Source organism: Apodemus sylvaticus, chromosome 16, assembly GCF_947179515.1.
Source record: "Apodemus sylvaticus chromosome 16, mApoSyl1.1, whole genome shotgun sequence".
NCBI classification, from domain to species: domain Eukaryota; kingdom Metazoa; phylum Chordata; class Mammalia; order Rodentia; family Muridae; genus Apodemus; species Apodemus sylvaticus.
Window position 1 is genome coordinate 65,409,871 of NC_067487.1, and position 20,890 is coordinate 65,430,760.

General features: G+C 44.5%; 1 protein-coding gene across 1 annotated transcript in view; it reads left to right on the forward strand.

The window, feature by feature from the left end:
• The window catches only part of Iqgap2 (IQ motif containing GTPase activating protein 2), a 276,532-nt gene that overhangs the window by 113,757 nt on the left and 141,885 nt on the right, over positions 1-20,890 (forward strand). The window contains exon 3 of the mRNA XM_052159382.1: positions 10,585-10,741. Coding sequence (XP_052015342.1) covers positions 10,585-10,741 — 157 coding nt within the window. The remainder of the gene's footprint in view (positions 1-10,584; positions 10,742-20,890) is intronic.

A 20,890-nucleotide genomic window follows, 5' to 3' on the forward strand; every position in this document is an offset into this window, starting at 1 on the left:
ATGCCGGCTGTAGCTTCTGCCTGTTAACTTTCTTCCCTTGGCCTGGCTTTTACCGCCCTTTCACCATCCCGGATTGACCGTGACGGAACACGTCCATGTTGAAGAAGAGTTACTTGGGAAAGAGATAGGTGGCTGTCAGGAGGGGCTCAAGGGTAGGAAGGAATTTGGTCAAATTAGTTGACAGTCTTCGGAAGCATGTTGCCTGTCGAGTTCCTTTTCCTGCCTACCGTGGATGTTGGAAGTGCAAGAAGGGAGATGGCATCTGGTTAGATGATGTACACACGGCGCAGACAAACCCAGGAAGGAGAATCTGGCTCACCGCATCCCAGGTTGCTGTGTAACTGTATCTGTGCAGTCCACGTGCCAGGGAGCCGCCACAACTCTTTGTTTTGCCTTTCTTCGTTTCTCTCCCCCCACCACCACCACCCTGCTATAGTTATCTTACAGTACAGGAAGAGGTTTGCACTGCAAATGCCCCTGATGCTTCAGTCTCACCAGAGAGGCCATAGGACACACTCATCCTTTGGAGCACTCCTACTCTGAAGCTCTGTGGGCAGCATTTTTTCCTGTGGTGTCCTACGTCCCGGCAGTCTCCACCAAACGGCTTTAGCTCGTAGATGTTGAGGGATCCATGGTCAGGCTACTCCTTGGAAGGCAGTGTGGTATGTCTGCTGGAGCATCTTTAAGCCAAGCCCAGCTTCCTACTTTCTTTGCATTTCTGGGGAACAGTTATCTCTTAAGCACCTGTTGCCTGCTGGACACTTTTTTTACAGGATGATTCCAAGTATGAAATCTCTCTTCGTTTTTATGACGGCTCTGTGGCATAGCTGTATTAGACCCAAATTTCTCAAAGGGGGCCCTGTGACCAGGGAAGGTTGTTATGGCCCAAAGAGATCATGACTAAACTGCAGAAACATGTTTGAAGTCAGGTTTTCATGCATCTAAATCCTAGAACACATTTATACTTCACAAATGTTTCTAGAATAGTGGTTCTTAACCTTCCTAATGCTGTGACCCTTTATTATTTTCATTCCTACCTTATAACTATAATTTTCCTACTATTATGAATCATAATGTAAACATCTTATATGTAGGGTATCTGATATGCAACCCCTGTGAAAGGGTCTCAGCTTTCTAGAAACCACTGTTCTAGAAACATCACCTAATCACAAACAGTGTGTTCAACTTAGTGTTGTATTAAAGGGCTGGAACTCCGTGCTTTAGGAGAGTGGAGTTTAGATCTGAATCGTTTAGACAGGGCTTTACTGTGAGTTTCTGCTCAATCAGTAGTTAGTCCTAGGGAGTAGGCCTTGAGCTCTGCTCACCACACTAATCCTAAATGATTTGTCAGAACAGAGGAGAGTGTGGCGGAGATGTGTCCCGCAGAGGTGACAGCCTGAATTTAAATCACAGCCCCACTGTTTACTGGCCCTCTCATCCTCTCTCTGCTTCTTGAGCTGGTATAAGAATACATTCCGGGGCTGGAGAGATGGCTCAGTGGTTAAGAGCACCGACTGCTCTTTCAAAGGTCCTGAGTTCAATTCCCAGCAACCACATGGTGGCTCACAACCATCTGTAATGGGATCCTGTGCTCTCTTCTGGTGTGTCTGAAGACAGCTACACACCAGAAAATAAATAAATAATTCTTTAAAAAAAAAAAAAAAAGAATACCTTCCGGAAGTGCCAACTACATGCTAAGTGTTAGCCAACATGCTAAGGAACTGAGGATGGCAGGTGTTTGTAACTGTCATTACTCTGTGGTGAATGGCTCATTCTAGAGAAAACCTGGCTGTCACAAACATAGGCAAATATTTACAGTACCTTAGTCACTATCAGTGAAGGCTATAATTTGTAGAAGGCAATAGAATATGAAGTTGGATTTGCTGGGGATGGGCGGGCTGTGGCAAAGGAGGAGTTTGGCATAGACATTTGCTAGCCTGATTGCTGCCTGGAGTCTGTATGGCAGGGCCTGGCAACTGGGCAGAGGAACGTCCTGGGTTTGAGAAGCTGCAATCGCTGCTGCTTAGTAGAGGTGTTTCCATGTGCTGGACATGAGAGCTCTGCTTCAGTAAACTCTCATTCACCCTCCTGTTATCCCCATGTTACAAAAGAAGGAATTGAGACTTGGGAGGACACAGTTCATCAGAGCTGAGCATTAGTCTAGTCTGATACTGAGCATTGGTCTAGCCTGATACTTATTCTGAGGTACTCTGAGGTAAGAGGTTCTCATGCTTCCTAACATTTCGACCTCATGTTGTGGTGACCACCAACCATAAAATTATTTTCATTGCTACTTCACAACTGTAATTTTACTACTGTTATGAATTGTAATATAAATATCTGATCTGCAGGGTATCTGACATATGAAAGGGTCGTTTGGCTACCCCAAGGGGTCGGCAGCACCCACAAGTTAAGAACCTCTACTCTGAACTTTGTGCTGTATACTTCTCAAGACAAACAAGGTCCGCACAGAGTGACACTCTCGGGTGGCAAGGTCCGACAAATACTCCCAAACTCTTAATAAAAATGTGAAATACGCCAAAATCAAAAACTTTCAAGCATAATGCCACGTGGGCAATCTCCCACGTATCCTCATGTATCAGTATCCGTTACAGTTAAAACACACACACACTAAAATTGTATAAAATTACCTTCAAGCTATATGGCGAACGTGAAGGTGGAACATATATGGGATTTTATGTTTAAACGGGGCTAAAGATCCAAGACCATGCTGCCTGTCTGCTGGGTTTCTTGTTCACCAAACTCAACAGATTCTGCTAAACACATCTTCCTAAAGTCTAGTCTGTTCCTCATAGATATTAGACTCATGTATTTATTCTTCCTTTATCCTGTCTATTTGTGTATTTATTTAGTCATTTTTACATCCTAATCACTACCCCCCATCTCCCCTCACACAGTCCTTCCCCCATTCCCCCCTTCTTTTCTCCTCTGAGAGGGTGGGGTCCCACTGGGTATCCCCCACCATGGCACATCAAGAGTTTCTGCAGGGATAGTGAGACGCATATTCCCCCACTGAGGCCAGACAAGGTCAACCAGTTAGAATGGATTCCACAGACAGGCAACAGCTTTACGGATGCTCCCGTTCCAGGTGTTGGCGGACCTACATGAAGACTGAACCGTATATCTGCTACATATGCTACTTATGTATGCTTTGGTTGGTGGCTCAGTCTCTGAGAGCCCCCCAAGGGTCCAGGTCTTTCATTCTTTTTTTTTTTAATTTGTATATGAATTGACTCCGTAGCCAACGTTGGCCTCGAACTTGAGATTCTCCTGCCTCAGTCTTGAGAGTACTGGGCTTGCAGGCATGTCTCTTCACAGCATCCCTGCTGACTTTGTCCGTGCTGTTTGTGTACCTGTGCTTTAAAGAAAATAACTGGGTTCATATTGCTTTCTTATAATGAGCCAGACAAGGTTTTAAGAGCGTAGGGAGGTTAGGGTCATGGGTGCCCTGAGTCCAGCGGTTTTCTACACCTACATTTCTCTGAGCTAATAATGCTGATAGAGTTTTGATGCCAATTTCACATCAGCCAGCAGCTAATGAAATAGTTATCCCTGGGTTCTTAATTTTGTATTTTTGATGTTTTTACTTCCTGTGGGCACAAAAGGTTAAGTGTGGCCAATTTACTTTACATCTAAAAGCAAAGACGAGAGCGCTTTATGTTCTTTCTAAAGCAAAATGTTCTGTGCTGCTGCTGCTTCTAAATGATGAGGAGAGAAATAGACTTGAGACACTTGAAAGTTCATGGGAAAAGGTACATCAGGAGGCAGGGCGTTTTGCAAAACAAAAACAAAAACAAAACAGAAAAACCCACATTTTCTGATCTTGGCCAGCAGTTCTATTTTGGGGCCATTTATTCCGACCACTACTGCATAGGAAAAAAATCAAGCTAGTGATTTCCTGAGTCTAAACCCGTAGCAAATGTCCCAGCTGCTTCCACCTGCTGTTGAGGCACAGCTCAGTGCAGAAGAATGGACTCTGCCCGGGACTTTTGTAGATTACTTTTTGTTTTATTTCTTTGTTTCTGCCTCTTGCAAGACAAAATGATAGCATATTTTTTTTGTTTTTTGACTTGAACCCTAAGCTGGAAAACCTTTTCTTCTCGCTTCTCACTTGTATCTGAGGGAGCTGACCCAGCTGCTCCCAGCAACGAGGCTAACTCCAGAAGCCCTGCGGTGTTCAGAAGTAGCTTTAACCTGTTTGGTGGTGGCCGTTTTGATTTTAAGGAGTTGTTGTTGTTTTTGTTGTTTTATTTTGTGTTTTTTAAAGAGAGGGTCTTAAATTAATGAAAAGACCAGAAAATCAGAAGAAGGTCAGAGGCAGCAGAAGGGAGGTGGGCCAGTTCCAGTTCCAGTCCAGTTTCTGAGCCAAATTCGATACCATTTCTTGGTAGCACGGGGAGTTCTGACAAACTGGCAACTTGTCGGCTTTATGCACTATTCATACACAAACCACAGACGTGATAGATCATAGATGACCTGAAGAGTTAGAAATAGACACTACTTTTACAGATAATTGATCTGTCTAGGCGGTACCAAGATTATTCAACAAATATAATCTTTTTAACATATGGTGCTGAGATAAATGTATATACACTTCCAAGAGAATCGAGATAGTCTTTCTTGTTACTGTATATGTTTCTACTGCTTTAGAAAGCAGGCATAAGGTCCTAAAAGATAAACAGAGCTGCTGTATGCATTACTTACTTGTCTTGTAGCTGTGAGAAAAACACTATAAGGAAGGGTTTACTGGGGTTCAAAGTTCCAGGGGATGCAGTGTATCATGGCAGGGACAGTATGGTGGGAGGTGCAGGAGGTGGCCGGACACACCGTGTCGCAGTCAGGAAGCAGGGGCTACATGTATTCCACTTCTTTCTTCCTTTTTGGTCAGCCTGAGACCACAGCCAATGGAATGAATGGCATTGGCTTAGCAGAGGAGCGGGGAGGAGGGGTGGGGGAGGGGAGGGGTGGCTTCCTACCTCAGTTAACCTGCTCTAAGTAACTCCTTGTGAACTTGCTCAGAGCTCTGTTGCTATGGTGATTCCCAATCCTATGAAGCCATCCATTGAAATGAGCCATCAAACCATATGACCTAGCAATTCTGCTCCTGGTGAAAACACATGCAGTAACGGTTTGTATAGGTACTAACTCAGAATGACCAAAACATGAGATGTGAATCAGTGGTCCACAAACCGAAGAGTAGATAGATAAAACGTGATAGGTCTAACAATGGAATTTCCCAGCGAAGAAAGTTGGGAGAGGGTGGGAACTTGAGAGACGAATCCAGGAAAACTCCCGGGAGGAAATGAGGGGTGACTGTGTTCAGAACTTCTTGTATACATGTATAAAACTCTCAAGGTGTTAATTAACTAAAACATTGTATTTTTAAAAACCTCCACGGGGGCTGGAGAGATGGCTCAGTGGTTAAGAGCACTGACTGCTCTTCCAGAGCTCCTGAGTTCAATTCCCAACAACCACATGGTGGCTCACAACCATCTGTAATGGGATCTGATGCCCTCTTCTGGTGTGTCTGAAGACAGCAACAGTGTACTCATATACATACAATAAATAATTCTTTTAAAACAAAACAAAAAAACCTCGATGGAAGGTTTGTACGAGTCAGGCCCAGAGTGGGTACCTGTTATCCCCACCACCCTGTGCATCACGTGCTAACTGTAGCAGTTACAGTGGGCTGGGATACAGGCCCTGAGCAGGACCTATTCATAGCCATCTCCTAGTTTTTGGGTTGAACAACATAGTGTCGGTGCATGAAGTTGTCATCTATACACTTTAACAAGATAGACCACAGGTATATTTACGCCAAGATGACACTCATTCCTTACAAATGTGCACATCTCTGTTTCTGCTTCATTATGAAATATTCTCAGACTTTTCTATCACTATCCACCTGTCCCAGAAGAATGGGCTCATACGTATTGGCCATTTATGGACTGGTCGTGGGTAGCAGTTTCCAAGCTGCGTCTTCCCAGAAGAGCTGTGAGATGCGGTGTAGGTTTGCGGCAGGCCCTGGTCAAGCGCTCTTTTCAAACAGTCTCTCAGCTTCACACAGCCAGCCTCTATCTTGTCCCGTTTGCTCCCTCAAGAGGAAGCCTGGACGGTTGGCTGTGCCTTTTACCAAGTGTGACAAATGGAGACCGAGCAAGTAGACGTTCCCCAAGAACCTGCTCCCTCCACCAGTGATCTGGCTATGTGCTGGGAGGATCGCACACTGTTTCCAAACCAGGGCACGCGTGACTGCTGTGGAGGAAGCTAAGAATGGCTTGTTCACACATGTTGACAAGCTGTGGACCTGGACTGCAGGGTGCGTTCTTCTGTTGGTGAGACAGGGGAAGTTCACAGTTGGGAATACACTAGCAGAAGACCTTGGTCACTTTATCGATTCCCTCATGATCCAAATATGTGTCCTTGGGGTAAAGAACTTCAGGAAAGCTAAGTTTTTTTTTTTCAGATAATTGTCAGGATCCAAGAAATGCCAAAACTCATCTACCAGTGGTAACCACAGCTCTTCTTTCCAGGCTGGACACAAAGATTGCATGATATCCCCCACGAAGCATGAGAGCCAGTATTCAAAACAGCACTTTATAAGGTTCTGCAGTATAACATGATACTCGGCAAACCAGACAAAAATTATCATTAAATAAGTGTATGTTGGGTGTACACTGTGTTATCTGTCCGTCCGTCCATCCGTCCATCCATCCATCTATCTATCTATCTATCTATCTATCTATCTATCTATCTATCTATCTATCTATCTATCTATCTATCTATCTTTACTTGTTTTAGAGCAGATTCTGGTATATCCCAGGCTTACCCCGAATTCTCTATGTAGCTAAAGATGACCTTGAACTTCTGATATTCCTACCTCTACCTTCCAAGTGCTGAGATTACGGACATGAGCCATTCGTTCAGTTCTATAGATCAAACCCAGGGCTGCATTTATGCCAGGCAGACACTCTACCAACTGAGCAACATCTCTAGCTTACGGTGTCCGGATTTTGAAAGGCTGTAGCTAACCTAAGCTTTTTATATCCTAAGTATTTTAAGGCAACTGCATACATATAACAACAGACAAAACAAGTGCAATTATCTTCCTTTTAAGCAAGCACAAATCTAAGATATTATCCTTAGTGTTGGTCTTATTTTAGAATACTGCCCCCTTGCTCCCAGTTGTCAACATATCTCCCTGTATTCCACCTACCAGTTGTCAATATATTGTACCCCCATGTACCCCAATTACCAAGTTGTTGCAAAGCACTTATGTATTGCTATATGAAACACAGTACTTTTCAGGGTAATTATTTGAAAACATAATTGGTTGAAAACAGATTGTATTTTGCTGTGAAATAGCTAGATGTTCTAATTAGTTTATCTAAGTTAGAAACTTGGTGCTGTAGTTTGATGCAGAATGGACTCAGGGGTGCCTGCATGAAAGGCTCAGTCCCTGGGGCGCATCCACTGAGGGGTGCTCTACACCTGTATTAGGAGAAGCCTTGGTGTGGGGGGAGGGGCGGCATTGTGGGACCCCCCTCCCCCATGATGTGATCTCTCGGTTATGCTTCCTATCCATGAACTGAACAACTTCTTTCGCCATACACCCTTTAGCATTGCTATCTGGTGCCCTTACAAGACGCTTACCCACATGAGTCGATCCAGTCTTGGACTGAAATCTCTTAAAATTGAGCCAGAAGATACTTTTTCTGTCTGTCTGTCTGTCTGTTTACCCTACCCCGTTCTATTTTAGAGGCAGGATCTTGTTTGCTATGTTGCCCAGGCTGGCCTTGAACTCTCTATTCTTCTGTCTCAGCCTCTAAAAGAGCTGGGGTTGTAGACCTCCACCACAGAATCCAGCCTTTTCTCTTTATGAGCTATTTACGTCGGGTGTTTTGTTGTAGTGATGGAAAGCTAACCGGACCGACGTGCTTGGTCTTGCACAGTGGTTTAACTCAGCACTCTCTCCCTTTGTTTTCATCACTTTTTCTTTCCAAGTCTGTAATCTTGGTTCAGGTTGGGGAAGCAAGGGTCAGGCGCAGCAGATATCTCCCACTCGCGTTGTGTCTGACATGTAGTCCATCACTGTCCTGTTCTTCCAGCTCGCAGGCCCCTGTGATATTAGAACAGAGAAAGTCTTTACCGTTTACGTTTAGCAGAGAAGAGGCCTGCCGGTGTCTGAGGCTGCAGAGCCTCGTGTGTAAAGACTTTTGACCCTTTGCCGAAGCTCTCCCCTAGCCCTTAAACCGTTTCCTGGCCCCACCCCCTTTCCCAGTTCTCTCCATCTCACCCAGACCCTCAGCAGTGTCTCTGAGGCATCTATTATACAGATTAATTGGTTGTAATTACCTCTGTCAACATGGCACGCCTCTTCTGTGAAGCTGCCAGGAGTTCCCTGCTTCCTATGGCAACAGATGTCATCACTTCTCCCCCTGTTAGCTTGAGATGCGTGTGTGTGTGTGTGTGTGTGTGTGTGTGTATGTGTGTGTGTGTGTGTATGTGGTGTATGTGGTATGTATGTGGTCTGTGTGTATAGTGTGTACATGTGTGTGTATATGGTGTCTGTGTATGGTATGTGTGTTTGGTGTATGTGTGGTGTGTGTTGTGGTATATATGTGTGTATAGTGTGTGAGGTATGTGTGTGTGGTGTGTGTGTGGTGTGGTATGTGTGTATAGTGTGTGGTATGTGTGTGTGTATGGTATATATGTGTGTATAGTGTGTGTGGTGTGTGTATATGGTGTGTATGTATGTTGTGGTATGTGTGTATAGTGTGTGTATAGTGTGTGGTATGTGTGTGGTGTGTGTGTATAGTATGTGTGGTGTTGGGTATATCATGTGTGTGTGTGTGGTATGTGTGTATAGTGTGTGGTGTGTGTGTGTGGTATGTATGTGTGTATAGTGTGTGTGGTGTGTGTATATGGTGTGTATGTATGTTGTGGTATGTGTGTATAGTGTGTGTATAGTGTGTGGTATGTGTGTGATGTGTGTGTATAGTATGTGTGGTGTGGGTATATTGTGTGTGTGTGTGTGTGTGTGTGTATCCCCAAGGGCCCAGAGGCTTCTCAGCTTTCCCGTGAGTCAGCCATTTTCCTTGTATGCTTAGGGATTATCTAGCCCTCAGGTGCACATGGTCTCCATGCCTGCGGACATAGGCCAAGTCCAGGTTTTTATCCCATACTAAAGTTTCCCCGTATTATTCTAGGCATAACCCCCATGCTGCCCTTTACCCATCCCTACATCTTCTTATTGCTTCCTGCCATGTAGTAGTAGACACAGAGCCTCTCTTATACGGTTCTCTTATTTTTCCTTGATATTGTATTGTATTCTCATATATATGTATATGCATATATATCTTACATATTTATATGTGTGTGTGTGTATTTTGAAATGCTTCAGGGATCAGCCCAAGCTAAGCACTGAATTAGAATTTTTGCTCTAAAATCAAGTGTTTTTATTTATATTTTTCTCGTATATTATATATTTATGTGCCTAATAATCATCCAGTAATTCCTCCTTACTTATTAGGAGTTTATTGAGCTTTTCAGAGTTGTCGAGAGCCACAGGCAGAACAGACATGCCCAGCATTTGCAGTTTGAGTCAGGCCAGGCGTCAGGATCACAGCCCAGTGCTTCCCTGTCTCCCACATGGTAAGGGGATCTGAGGCTGCTGTGTCCATGACTTCCAGGAACCTGCCTGTGGAGGGAGGTATGAGGCTCACACCAACAGCTGGGTTGGTGTGTGGGTCAATGGCTTGGTGACAGGGCTGGGGCTTTCCTTCTAAGAATGGTCAGCCAGTCTTTGCAGGTGTGACCCAGGAAAGGACAGAGGAGCATTCACTTCATACTTAGGCTTTTCAGCACCCAGTGTGAAATGTGAGCTTGCCTGGCCTCTCTCCCACTGTGCATCCTCAGACCAGCAATGAGATTGGCGCTCTGCTTTCTGAAGTACTGGCACAAAGCCCTACGATTTAATCTGATCTTTGAAAAAAATGTTTTTAGAACCCAGTAGATACTATAAGCAACTCCAAAGTGTGGGTATGTTTAGCATATTCCAGTGTATTATTTGGGGAATCTAAGCTGCTCGCTGAATTTCCCATGTTCGAGTTTCCTGGTAGCCACTCTGCACCGAGTCAGCTGTGCTGACTGCAGTACTTTAGACTGTACCCCCTAAGGCACAGCCTCTATGAGAATTACCCCTCATAAGCCTCGAGTCATTTTTCTTTAATGTCAGCAGGACTAATTCCACCCTTACAAAATGGTTTGGCCTTTTACCCCCTCTCTGGCTCTGATGGGATTTGGCAAAGGTTCAGATGAAGGTGATGTTGACAAGCTCTGGCACACTAGTGAGTTCTGTGCCTCTAAACTAAACCCTCTTGTTCACCTTATGTCCTGCAACCTTGTTCTGAAGAACAAGAAATCCTGTACTGGGGAAGATCACTGGGGCCTGTTTTCTTCCACAGTGTCTCCAGCATACAGCAAAGCGCCGTGTGTCTCTCCCTTTATGGACTGTTACCTGTCTGGAATCAATCAAACGTTAACGTTTTACGATCTTTCCAGATGGATGGAAGTCTGCTTAGTTGAAGAATTGCCACCAACCACTGAACTGGAAGAAGGGCTCCGGAATGGGGTCTACCTCGCGAAGTTAGCCAAGTTCTTTGCTCCGAAAATGGTATCAGAGAAGAAGATCTATGATATGGAGCAGACGCGTTATAAGGTAACTAACCTGTAGCTAAGCACTTTTGGCCTCCAGTGACATGCAAACATTTGCTCTGTCCTTTCTTTATTCCTCATCATTTCTATACTTTTGTAACGATTTGGGGTGGGGGTGTCCCTGGTCCTTGGAGCCTCTAACAGTCATTCCTGAGGCTGAAGTCTTTAAGAAAGAATACATTCTATTTCCAAACAAAGGCAGAGAGGCCTCTGTTTGGGAGCTCCCAAAGCCTCACCCTAATCCCTGTTATTCCTTCACAGAGGCCATTTGTGACTTTATTAGTGTAAAAGTAAGAGTCTACCCTTGCTGCTCAATTCGCCCCAGTGGTGGCGGAGGTGCATTCCTCGCTATCTGCCCCAATGTCCTGTGTTCTTCAATGAAAGACACAGCACAGCTCAATAGCTGGGCCACTCTAAAACCTCCCTGTAGCTAATACTTCCCCTCCAATATTCTTGAATTATTACTTTTAAAACCTATATTCCATCCTGGCTGCCCCAGACCCAGACCTGCAGCCCGCCTGAGCCATGATCCCTGACTCTTATATGTTGGCTATCTTGCTGTCTCTCTGCCCTATACTTCTCAGGCCTGGGACAGGCCTTTCCCTACAAGGTGATTCTCCATCCTCCTTCCTCTCTCAGTCCCCTTGCCTGAGAATCCTCAAGTCCCGCCTCTATCTTCCTGCCCAGCCATTGGCCACTGGCAACTTTACTCACCAATCAGAACCAACTGGGGGCAGGGACCTTCAGCATCTTACAAGAGGGATTCTTGTGCAATTTGGGGAACCCAATTACCATAATACAAGCATTAAAGCAAATCCCCAACAGTACACTGCATCCCTATTTCACAATACAGTTTACTGGTCTTCCATCTGTAGTGAAGGAGAGAAATATTCAAAATTAACTCCTCCTTGAAGGTTCATAGGCAGTGAAAGGTTATTGGGAGAGAAAGAGACATTTTCTTCAGCAGCGTAACCACTGGAAAATGACTCAGGTACCTTAACTAGCCCCCCACCCATACTCCTGTAAGCAACCCTCATTAGACTCATGGAGCCAGAGGCCGGAAATAAGACACGAAAATAGAAGGACTGGTAGAGAGGAGGATGTATCTGCAGGAGTCATTTAGAACGGGTGGTGGGTCTGCTACAGAACACGCCATAGCTTGTCTGCTACACAGCAAGGGTTATAGCTGCTTAAAAACTTTGTCTTCTGACCCGCTTCCTTTTTGTGTGTATGTATGATATGCACACATGCATCTTTGCATGTTTACACATGGACAAGTAACTATGGGGTCAATGCACATGTGCATTAAGACCTCAATCACTCTCCACTTTACTGGGGCAGTCTCTCTGAACCCAGAGCTCACCTGTTCTCACTAGTCTAGCTAGGCAGCTTGTCCCGGGAATCCCATGTCTCTTTCCTCTCCAGCGCTGGTATTATAAGCATGCTGCACCGCTTTAGGATGTATGTAGGTTCTAGGGACCCAGGCCCTGGTCTTGATGTTTGCACAGTAAATGCTTTATCCTCTGAGTCTTCCCAGCCGAGCTTGGTCCTTCATTCTCTTAGAAAGTTTACATTTTTGTTGCTATTTCATGAGTGAGGCTGGGGTCCCACTTCAGACCCTCATATACACTAGACAGATGCTCAGACCACTGGCCTACACCTCCAGCCCATTGAGAGCTGTCCACTTCTTCCTCCCCTCTCTCCCTCCCTTCTCTCTTTATTGGAGACAAACCTCAAAGCTTTGTGACTTGCTAGACAAGCACTCTTTAACACTGAGCCATATCCCCAGCCCACATTTGTTTTGTAACATTGATTTTTTGTTTGCAGTCTTTAAGAGTTCTTTTTTTTACAACTGTAAGGAAAATATAGAATATGGCTGGAAATTGAAGAAATGGGAAATATATTTTAGATAAACTTAATTTCTTTCTTTTCATTTTTATTTTTATTTATTTATATTTTTTTATTTACATTGCAAATGATTTCCCCTTTTCTGGGTCCCCGCTCCCCGCAAGTCCCATAAGCCCTCTTCCGTCCCCCTATTCTTCCATCCACCCCTTCCCACTTCCCTGTTCTGGAATTCCCCTATACTCTTGCACTGAGTCTTTCCAGATCCAGGGCCCACTCCTCCATTCTTCTCGGACATCATTTAATGTGTGGATTATGTCCTGGGTATTCAAAGTTTCTAGGCTAATATCCACTTATCAGTGAGTGTATACCATGATTGATCTTTTGAGACTGGGTTACCTCACTTAGTATGATGTTCTCCAGCTCCATCCATTTGTCTAAGAATTTCATGAATTCATTGTTTCTAATGGCTGAATAGTACTCCATTGTGTAGATATACCACATTTTTTGTATCCATTCCTCCGTTGAAGGACATCTAGGTTCTTTCCAGCTTCTGGCTAATTAAAGCACAAGTAACAACTGTTTATATTCCCTTGTGCTTGACATCTTAGGATGCATTTTCTGTAGAAATGGACTTTTAAAAGGTCACATTAGGTAGGACACTTGTTATTCTAGCATGTATTCTTGAATGTACATATTGGATTCAGATCAATACTTCAATAACTTTAGACTTGCAGTAGACAGAGGCCTGTGACAAATGTCTTTGGGGTCCATTACCATTGCTTAGAGCAGTGGTTCTCAGCCTTCCTAATGTTGCAACTCTTTTTTGTTGTTGTTGTTGGTGGTGGTGGTGGTTTTTCGAGACAGGGTTTCTCTGTGTGGTCCTAGCTGTCCTGGAACTCACTCTGTAGACCAGGCTGGCCTCGAACTCAGAAATCCACCTGCCTCTGCCTCCCAAGTACTGGGATTACAGTTGTGCACCACCACCACCCGGCTTAATGTTGAACTCTCTAATACAGTTCCTCGTGTCGTAGTGATCCCTAACTATAAAATTTTTTTCATTGCTACTGGTATGAATTGAAATGTAAATCTCTGATATGTAGACCTTCTGATATGAGACCCCTGTGAAAGGGTCATTCCACCCCCAAAGGGGTCATAACCCACAGATTAAGAACCACTGCCTTAGACAGACGGCAGCCTACCACAGGTTTATGTCTGGAATGCTGTCAGGAACCAATGTTTGCATTTATCAAAGGACATTTGGGTTCCTGACAGGATATTAAAATAGCAAATTACCTGGGTTTAATTTTTTTTTTAATTTTAGAAAATTGGGGAATCATAGCAACCTACACCCCCATCCGCAAGACGAACTTGCACCCACATTTTAGACTCTGGTGTCAAGTGGCTATTATGAAGACCAAGGCCTGTTAATGACTCAGTATCACGTCATTGGATTAGGTACCTGAAGGAGAAGCTCAGTTTCCCTCTGGCTTTGTGAGCAAAGACTCAAGGTTAGAGACAGACCCTGCCGGGATGTGAGCCTGGAGGTGACTCCGGACTGGCTCTTTTTTCTCTGAACATCATAGGCCTTGGCACTGGGCATCGGCTTCTGCTTAAGCTCTAGACCCCTGTGGCAATAGCCTCAGGGTACTTAGTCAGACACCTCCAGGCATTAGAGAGCCTGCTGTCAAAATCAACGACACCTTCTCCCTGGAAGGGGGACAGGTCTCTTTACATTGTTGGTCTCTTGTAACGAAACAGTATTTACAAGAGCCTGCACAGATGATGATACTATAAGTGAAGTATCACAAGAGAGAAAAGTGTTCTCAGGGGCTGTCGCCAACCCCAGCAGGCTCTTGGGAGACAGAGCGGGGCAGAAATGATGCTGTGTAGGGGCAGGAGGGAGGCTGTTGCAAGCTGAGGTGTGGGTGCCTTCTGTGCCACTGGGTTACAGGGAGAGCACAGGATATGTGAAAACTGGCCCTCTCTGGAATCTCTGGAGAACAGGATGTTCATGAGAGTAAATCTTAGTACTTTTCCATGTTATCATAAAATTTCACATTAGAGTCTTTTTGGTTTTGATACAGTAACAAAAAGAAATAAAGTTTCTTGAGTAGATGCCACAACTTCCTGTTCTTGAGTCTTTTGGGGCCAAGAGCCCACTGTATGGTCCCTTCAAGGATCCCTAAATCATAAGATGACAGTGAGGATGTTTAAACCTAACGCATGCCCCCTAACATGGGTGTGGCACTTCAGGGTGCCATTGGGGAAAGCCATGAGTTCAGAAAACACAGGTTCCTCCTACTGCAGCTGTGAAGCACAACTTTCCCATTACACACGCATCCCCAAGGAGGACCATGTCCTTGATCCCGTTCAGCAGAACAGCCAGGGTAGCCATCCACTTGTCAGTCTTCTTTGTCTGTCAGTCAGTCTAGAACCCTGGTGCCTCATTGATTCAGGGTTAGAAGGATGTCCTGGGTGCTATATATGAGCCTTCCACATATGAGGACTCTGTTTGAAGGCCACTCCATATTCTGTACTAGGCTATGAGACCGTGTTATCCGTGCTGTGGGACCCCTTACTGTCTCTCTTGGACCCTTCGTAGGACAACCAATTTAAGCGTAGCATCAACTATCTTACAAATAAATGAGACTCAGACTAAGATATTTTATTTGGCTTTGACAATTACTGAGGGTGGGGGGGGGCAGGGGGAGTAACCCCTAATCTGCTCTTCTAACTGCTGCCCTCTCAACCTCCCCAGTGCTGTGCCCCAGATACTTGCTGTTTCTCCTGGCGATGTGCTCATGGTCCATCTCCCCTCATAGTGGCTTCCCCCTCCCCAATTCTTTCTCTCTCTTCCTCCTTATGTCTCCCGCCACCCCACCCCCAACCAGGTCACTTCAAACCCGCCTACCTCTAATCCATCCAGTAATTGGCTGTAGCCAATATTATTTAATCAATTATTTTAAATCAAGGAACAAGGTTTGTACAACAAAAGCTTGAAAACCTGAGAAGTCTAGGTAGGCCTAGACCTTCGGGTATAGAGTCTAGAATTATAATACATAGCAGCCCAAACCTCAATACACCTCACAATAAGCATATGGGAAAGATTCTCTTAGGAGCTGGCAAGATGGCCCAGTGAGCAAAGGGAGTTGCGGCCTAGCCAGATGATTCGAGTTTGGTCCCTGGATCTCATGGTGGAAGGACAGAACTGCCCCTGCAAATTGTCTTCTGACTTCCACACACACGTGCTGTGAATATACATATATGTGCATGCACGCACGCACATGCATGTGCACAGACACACACACACACATTAAATAAATGTAAAATAAGTTTTTGAAAATTGTTCTGTGCTTGGGCCTCGGTGCATAGTGCAGAGCTTGGCCCGTGGGAGGGACCAGGTGAAGGATTACACATCAGGTTCAAGGAAGCCGGAGCCTGCCTTGTGTCTGTGTGCTCTCCGTGTGTAGTAGTTACTTTTCTGTTGCTGTGATGAGACACCATGACCATGGCAACTTAACAGGAGAGACAGTTTATTTGGCTTCGGGTCCAGAGGTGAGAGTTCGTGATGGCACCGTAGAACCATGGCAACAAGCAGTGGCCACAGAAAGCTGACAGCAGACATATTGGGAGTCAAGCACAAAGCAGAAAGAACAAACTAGAAAAGCAAGGCTTCGTACCGTCAAAGCCAACCCCAGTGGCCTACTTTCTCCAACTCCCTAAACCTCCCAGATCAAATGCCTGAGTCTATGGGGGACATTTCTTATTCAGACAATTGCATTCCACTCCCTGCCCCGCTTCCTTTTACAGCTCTGTCACAGTGCAAAATGCATGGATTTCAACTTCACAAGTACCCATAGTCTTTCACAGACTGAGCACTGTTTCAAACTCTCTTCTGAGACTCAAGGCAATTTCTTCATTGTAATGGCCTATATAATCAAAAGGCAAATTACGTACTTCCAACATACAATGGCGTAAAACATACCTTGTCATTCCAAAAGAGAGAAATGACAGCATTGTGAAGAAGAAATACTGAACCAAAGCAAGACTGAAGCCCAGCAGGGCTAACTATATCCACTATCCACGTCCAGGACTTTAATATTAAAAGGCTTAGGTGACCCTCTCCTTCAGCCTCGCGCCCACAGGGAGCGTCTTTGCTTTGGACTTACTCCACTCCCCTTGCACTGTTTTCCTTGGCATATGTACCACATCTACCATCTCTGAAATTTTGGGGTCTCCCCTGTAACCAGGGCATCTTATTTCGTAGCTTCCTGCAATGGCCTTTCGGAGTCTTCAGTCAGCTGCTCCTTGCCACATGCTTCCTGTCCTCATTGGCTCTCTTAAGCTGCAGAGGAAGGAACCACAACCTCTTCACTCTTGCATCCTGTATGCCCCTGCAACCAGCATGGCACTGCCAAGTGTGGTTGCCAGTGTAGGACCCCAGCCTTGAGCCGCATTAGCATCTGAGCTTCTATTCAGTTGCTTTCTAGGGGCAGAAGGCACCTTAGGCCGTTTCACAAGCTGAATGCTTAGATAGCTGTGGTCTTGTCTTGAGAGGATCCCTCCTTTAGGTCAGCTCAGGGCATGCTTCTCTACTTACTGATGACAATCTGATCTCTTCCAGCACAAGTCATGGACACACCAATTGAGTTTCCTGGTATGTGCTGTTTCTCTTTAGACTGTACATTTTATATTTCTTTGTATCTACTTGTTTCTTTTCATTGGAGACTTGCATAAAAGCGATTCATACTAACCACACCACAGATTCAATATTATGTTGCCTTGAAATTGCCTCTGCCAAAGAAATTAGTCCATTACTATTTAAATTTAGCCTCAGGCAAGTTCATAGGGCACAGGCAGAACACAGCAAGATTCTTTGCCAAGCTGTCACAGGAATGGAGTTGTCTTAGAGTTTCTATGACTGTGATGAAACATCATGACCAAAAGCAGCTTGGGAAGGAGAGGGTTGTTCCAGCTTACAGATCTCAGGTCCCAGTCCACCATCAAAGGTAGTCATGGCAGAAACTTAAGGCAGGAACCTGGAGGCAGGAGCTGACGCAGAGGCCATGGAGGGGTGCTGCTCACTGGCTTGCTCCTCATGATTTGCTAGCCTGTTTTCTTATAGTATCCATGACCACCACCCTGTCCAGGAGTGGCACCACCGACAGAGGTGGTTCCTCTCAAAAATATTAATGTGAAAATACACACTAGCATTGCCCATGGGCTAATCTGATGAGAACATTTTTTCTTAATGTTCCATCTTACAAAATGATCCTCACCTGTGTCAAGTTGACATAAAAACTAGCTAGCCTGGGCCACTAGCCCAGCTTCCTTTAAAAATCCTTGCTTCCCTCTGGAAACTCTTGAGTGAGGCCTCTACAGTCTCCTTTGCTCTTAGCACCATCTTCCAGGTTCCTACCAGGACAACCAGTCAAGCCTTACTCAAAGTGTTAGTCTTCTCTTTTAGTCTCGTTCTGAAGCCTTCCACATTCTTCCCAAGAACAACATGGTCAGGCAACAGCTCATTATCAGGAACCAATTTTTTAGTCACTCTTCTGTTGCTATGAAAATGCACTACATTGAATATCAGCCCTCAATCTAGGATTGGTAAAGATCTTTTCCCAAATCTTGGACACCAAACCTTACTATGACACAAGACTCTCCTATAGGTGAATTTCCTCAGCAAACCAAGAGATGGTACTCAGTTTACCAGTAAGGGACAAGAGCTCAGTTTGTGTACACACTCCTCAGGTGCCCCTACAGTAGGCAGAAGGTTAGATTTCAAGCACCTCGAGTGAGCTACAAGGTATAGTGGCTTGAATAAGAAATGCCCCCCCCCCATATTTTTAGTTGTGAGCCTAGGACTTGTCTCCTGAGAGGCTCTGCCAGAGCCTGACAAATACAGAGGCAGATGCTCTCAGCCAATCATTGGATTGAGCACGCGTTCCCCTAATCTTAACCTTAACCCTAACCCTAACCCTAACCCTAGGGTTAGAGAAAGGACTGAAGGAGGTAAAGGGGTTGCTGTTTTGTCCTATTGACAGTGTCCTTTCCCTAATAGAAGCTTTGCAATTTTATGAAGTCCTGTCTGTTGATTCTTGTTCTTAGAGCATAAGCCATTGGTGTTCTGTTCAGGAAATTTTCCCCTGTGCCCATGTGTTCAAGGTTCTTCCCCACTTTCTTTTCTCCTCCATAAGCTTCAGTGTGTCTGGTTTTATGTGGAGGTCCATGATCCACTTGGACTTGAGCTTTGTACAAGGAGATAAGAATTGGTTGATTTGAAATTTTCTACATGCTGACCTCCAGTTGATCCAGCAGCATTTGTTTAAAATGCTGTCTTTTTTCCACTGGGCGTTTTTAGCTCCTTTGTCAAATAGCAAGTGACCATAAGTGTGTGGGTTCATTTCTGGGTCTTCAATTCTATTCCATTGATCTTCCTGCCTGTCTCTGTACCAATACCAAATAATTTTTATCACTATTGCTCTGTAGTAGAGCTTGAGGTCAGGGATGTTCTTCTGTTGCTGAGAATAGTTTTTGCTCTCCTGGGTTTTTTGTTATTCTAAATGAATTTGCAGATTGCTCTTTCTAGCTCTATGAAGAATTGATTTGGAATTTTGGTGGGGATTGCATTGAATTTGTATATTACTCTCGGCAAGATGGCCATTTTTACTATATTAATCCTGCCAATCCATGAGCATGAGAGATCTTTCCATCTTCTGAGATCTTCTTTGAGTTCTTTCTTCAGAGGCTTGAAGTTGCTGTCATACAGCTCTTTCACTTGCTTGGCTAGAGTCACACCAAGGTATATAATATTATTTGTGACTATTGTGAAGGGTGTCATTTCCCTAATTTCTTTCTCAGTTTGTCTATCCTTAGAGTAAAGGAAGGCTTCTGATTTGTTTGAGTTAATTTTATATCTAGCCACTTTGCTGAAGTTGTTTATTGGTTTTAGGAGTTCTCTGGTGGAATTTTTGGGGTCACTTAAGTATACGATCATATCATCTGCAAATAGTGATATTTTAACTTCTTCCTTTCCAGTTTGTATACGTTTCACCTCCTTTTGTTGTCTGATTGCTCTAGCTAGATATCCAGTGTATACAAAGAACTCAAGAAGCTTGATTCCAGAGAATCAAATAACCCTATTTAAAAATGGGGTACAGAGCTAAACAGAAAATTCTCAACTGAGGAAACTCAAAGGCTGTGAAGCACCTAAAGAAATGTTCAGTATCCTTAGTTATGAGGGAAATGCAAATCAAAACAATTCTGACATTCTACCTCATACCAATCAGAATGGCTAAGATGAAAAACTTAGGTGACAGCAGATACTGGTGAGGATGTGGAGAAAGAGGAGCACTCCTCCATTGCTGGTGGGATTGCAAGTTGGTACAACCACTCTGGAAATCAGTTTGGTGGTTCCTCAGAAAATTAGACATAGTGTTACCTGAGGACCCAGCTATACTACTCCTGAGCATATATCCAGAAGGACACATGCTCCACTATGTTTATAGTGGCCTTATTTATAATAGCCAAATGCTGGAAAGAACCCAGATGTCCTTCAACAGAGGAATGGATATAGAAATGTGGTATATTTACACAATGGAGTACTACTCAGCTATTAAAAACAATGAATTCATGAAATTCTTAGGCAAATGGATGGAACTAGAAAGTGTCATCCTGAGTGAGGTAACTCAATCACAAGGGAACACACATGGTATGCACTCACTGATAAGTAGATATTAGCCTAAAAGCTCAGAATGAACAAGATAGAACTCACGAACCACAAGAAGCTCAAAAGGAAAGAAGACCAAAGTGTGGGTGCTTTGGTTTTTCTGAGAAAGGGAACAAAATACTCACAGGAAAAATTATGGGGACAAAAGTGTGGGACAGAGACAGAAGGAAAGGGCATCCAGAGACTGTCCTACCTGGGGATTCATCCTATAAACAGCCACTAAATCTAGACACTATTGTGGATGCCAATAAGTGCTTGTCGAAAGGAGCCTGTTATAGCTGCCTCCTGAGGGGCTCTGCCAGAGCCTTACAGACACAGAGGCAGATGCTAGCAGCCAACCATTGGACTGAGCAAGAGTGGGGTCCCCAATGGAAGATTTGGAGGGAGGACTGGAGGAGCTGAAGGGGTTTGCAGCCTCATGGGAAGAATGATGGTGTTGGCCAACCAGACCCTGCAGAGCTCCCACGGACTAAGACATCAACCCAGGGGTACGCATGTTTCCAGCCACATTTGTGGCAGAGGAATGCCTTGTCAGACACCTGTTGGGAGAGGTCCTTGGTCCTATGAAAGCTCAAT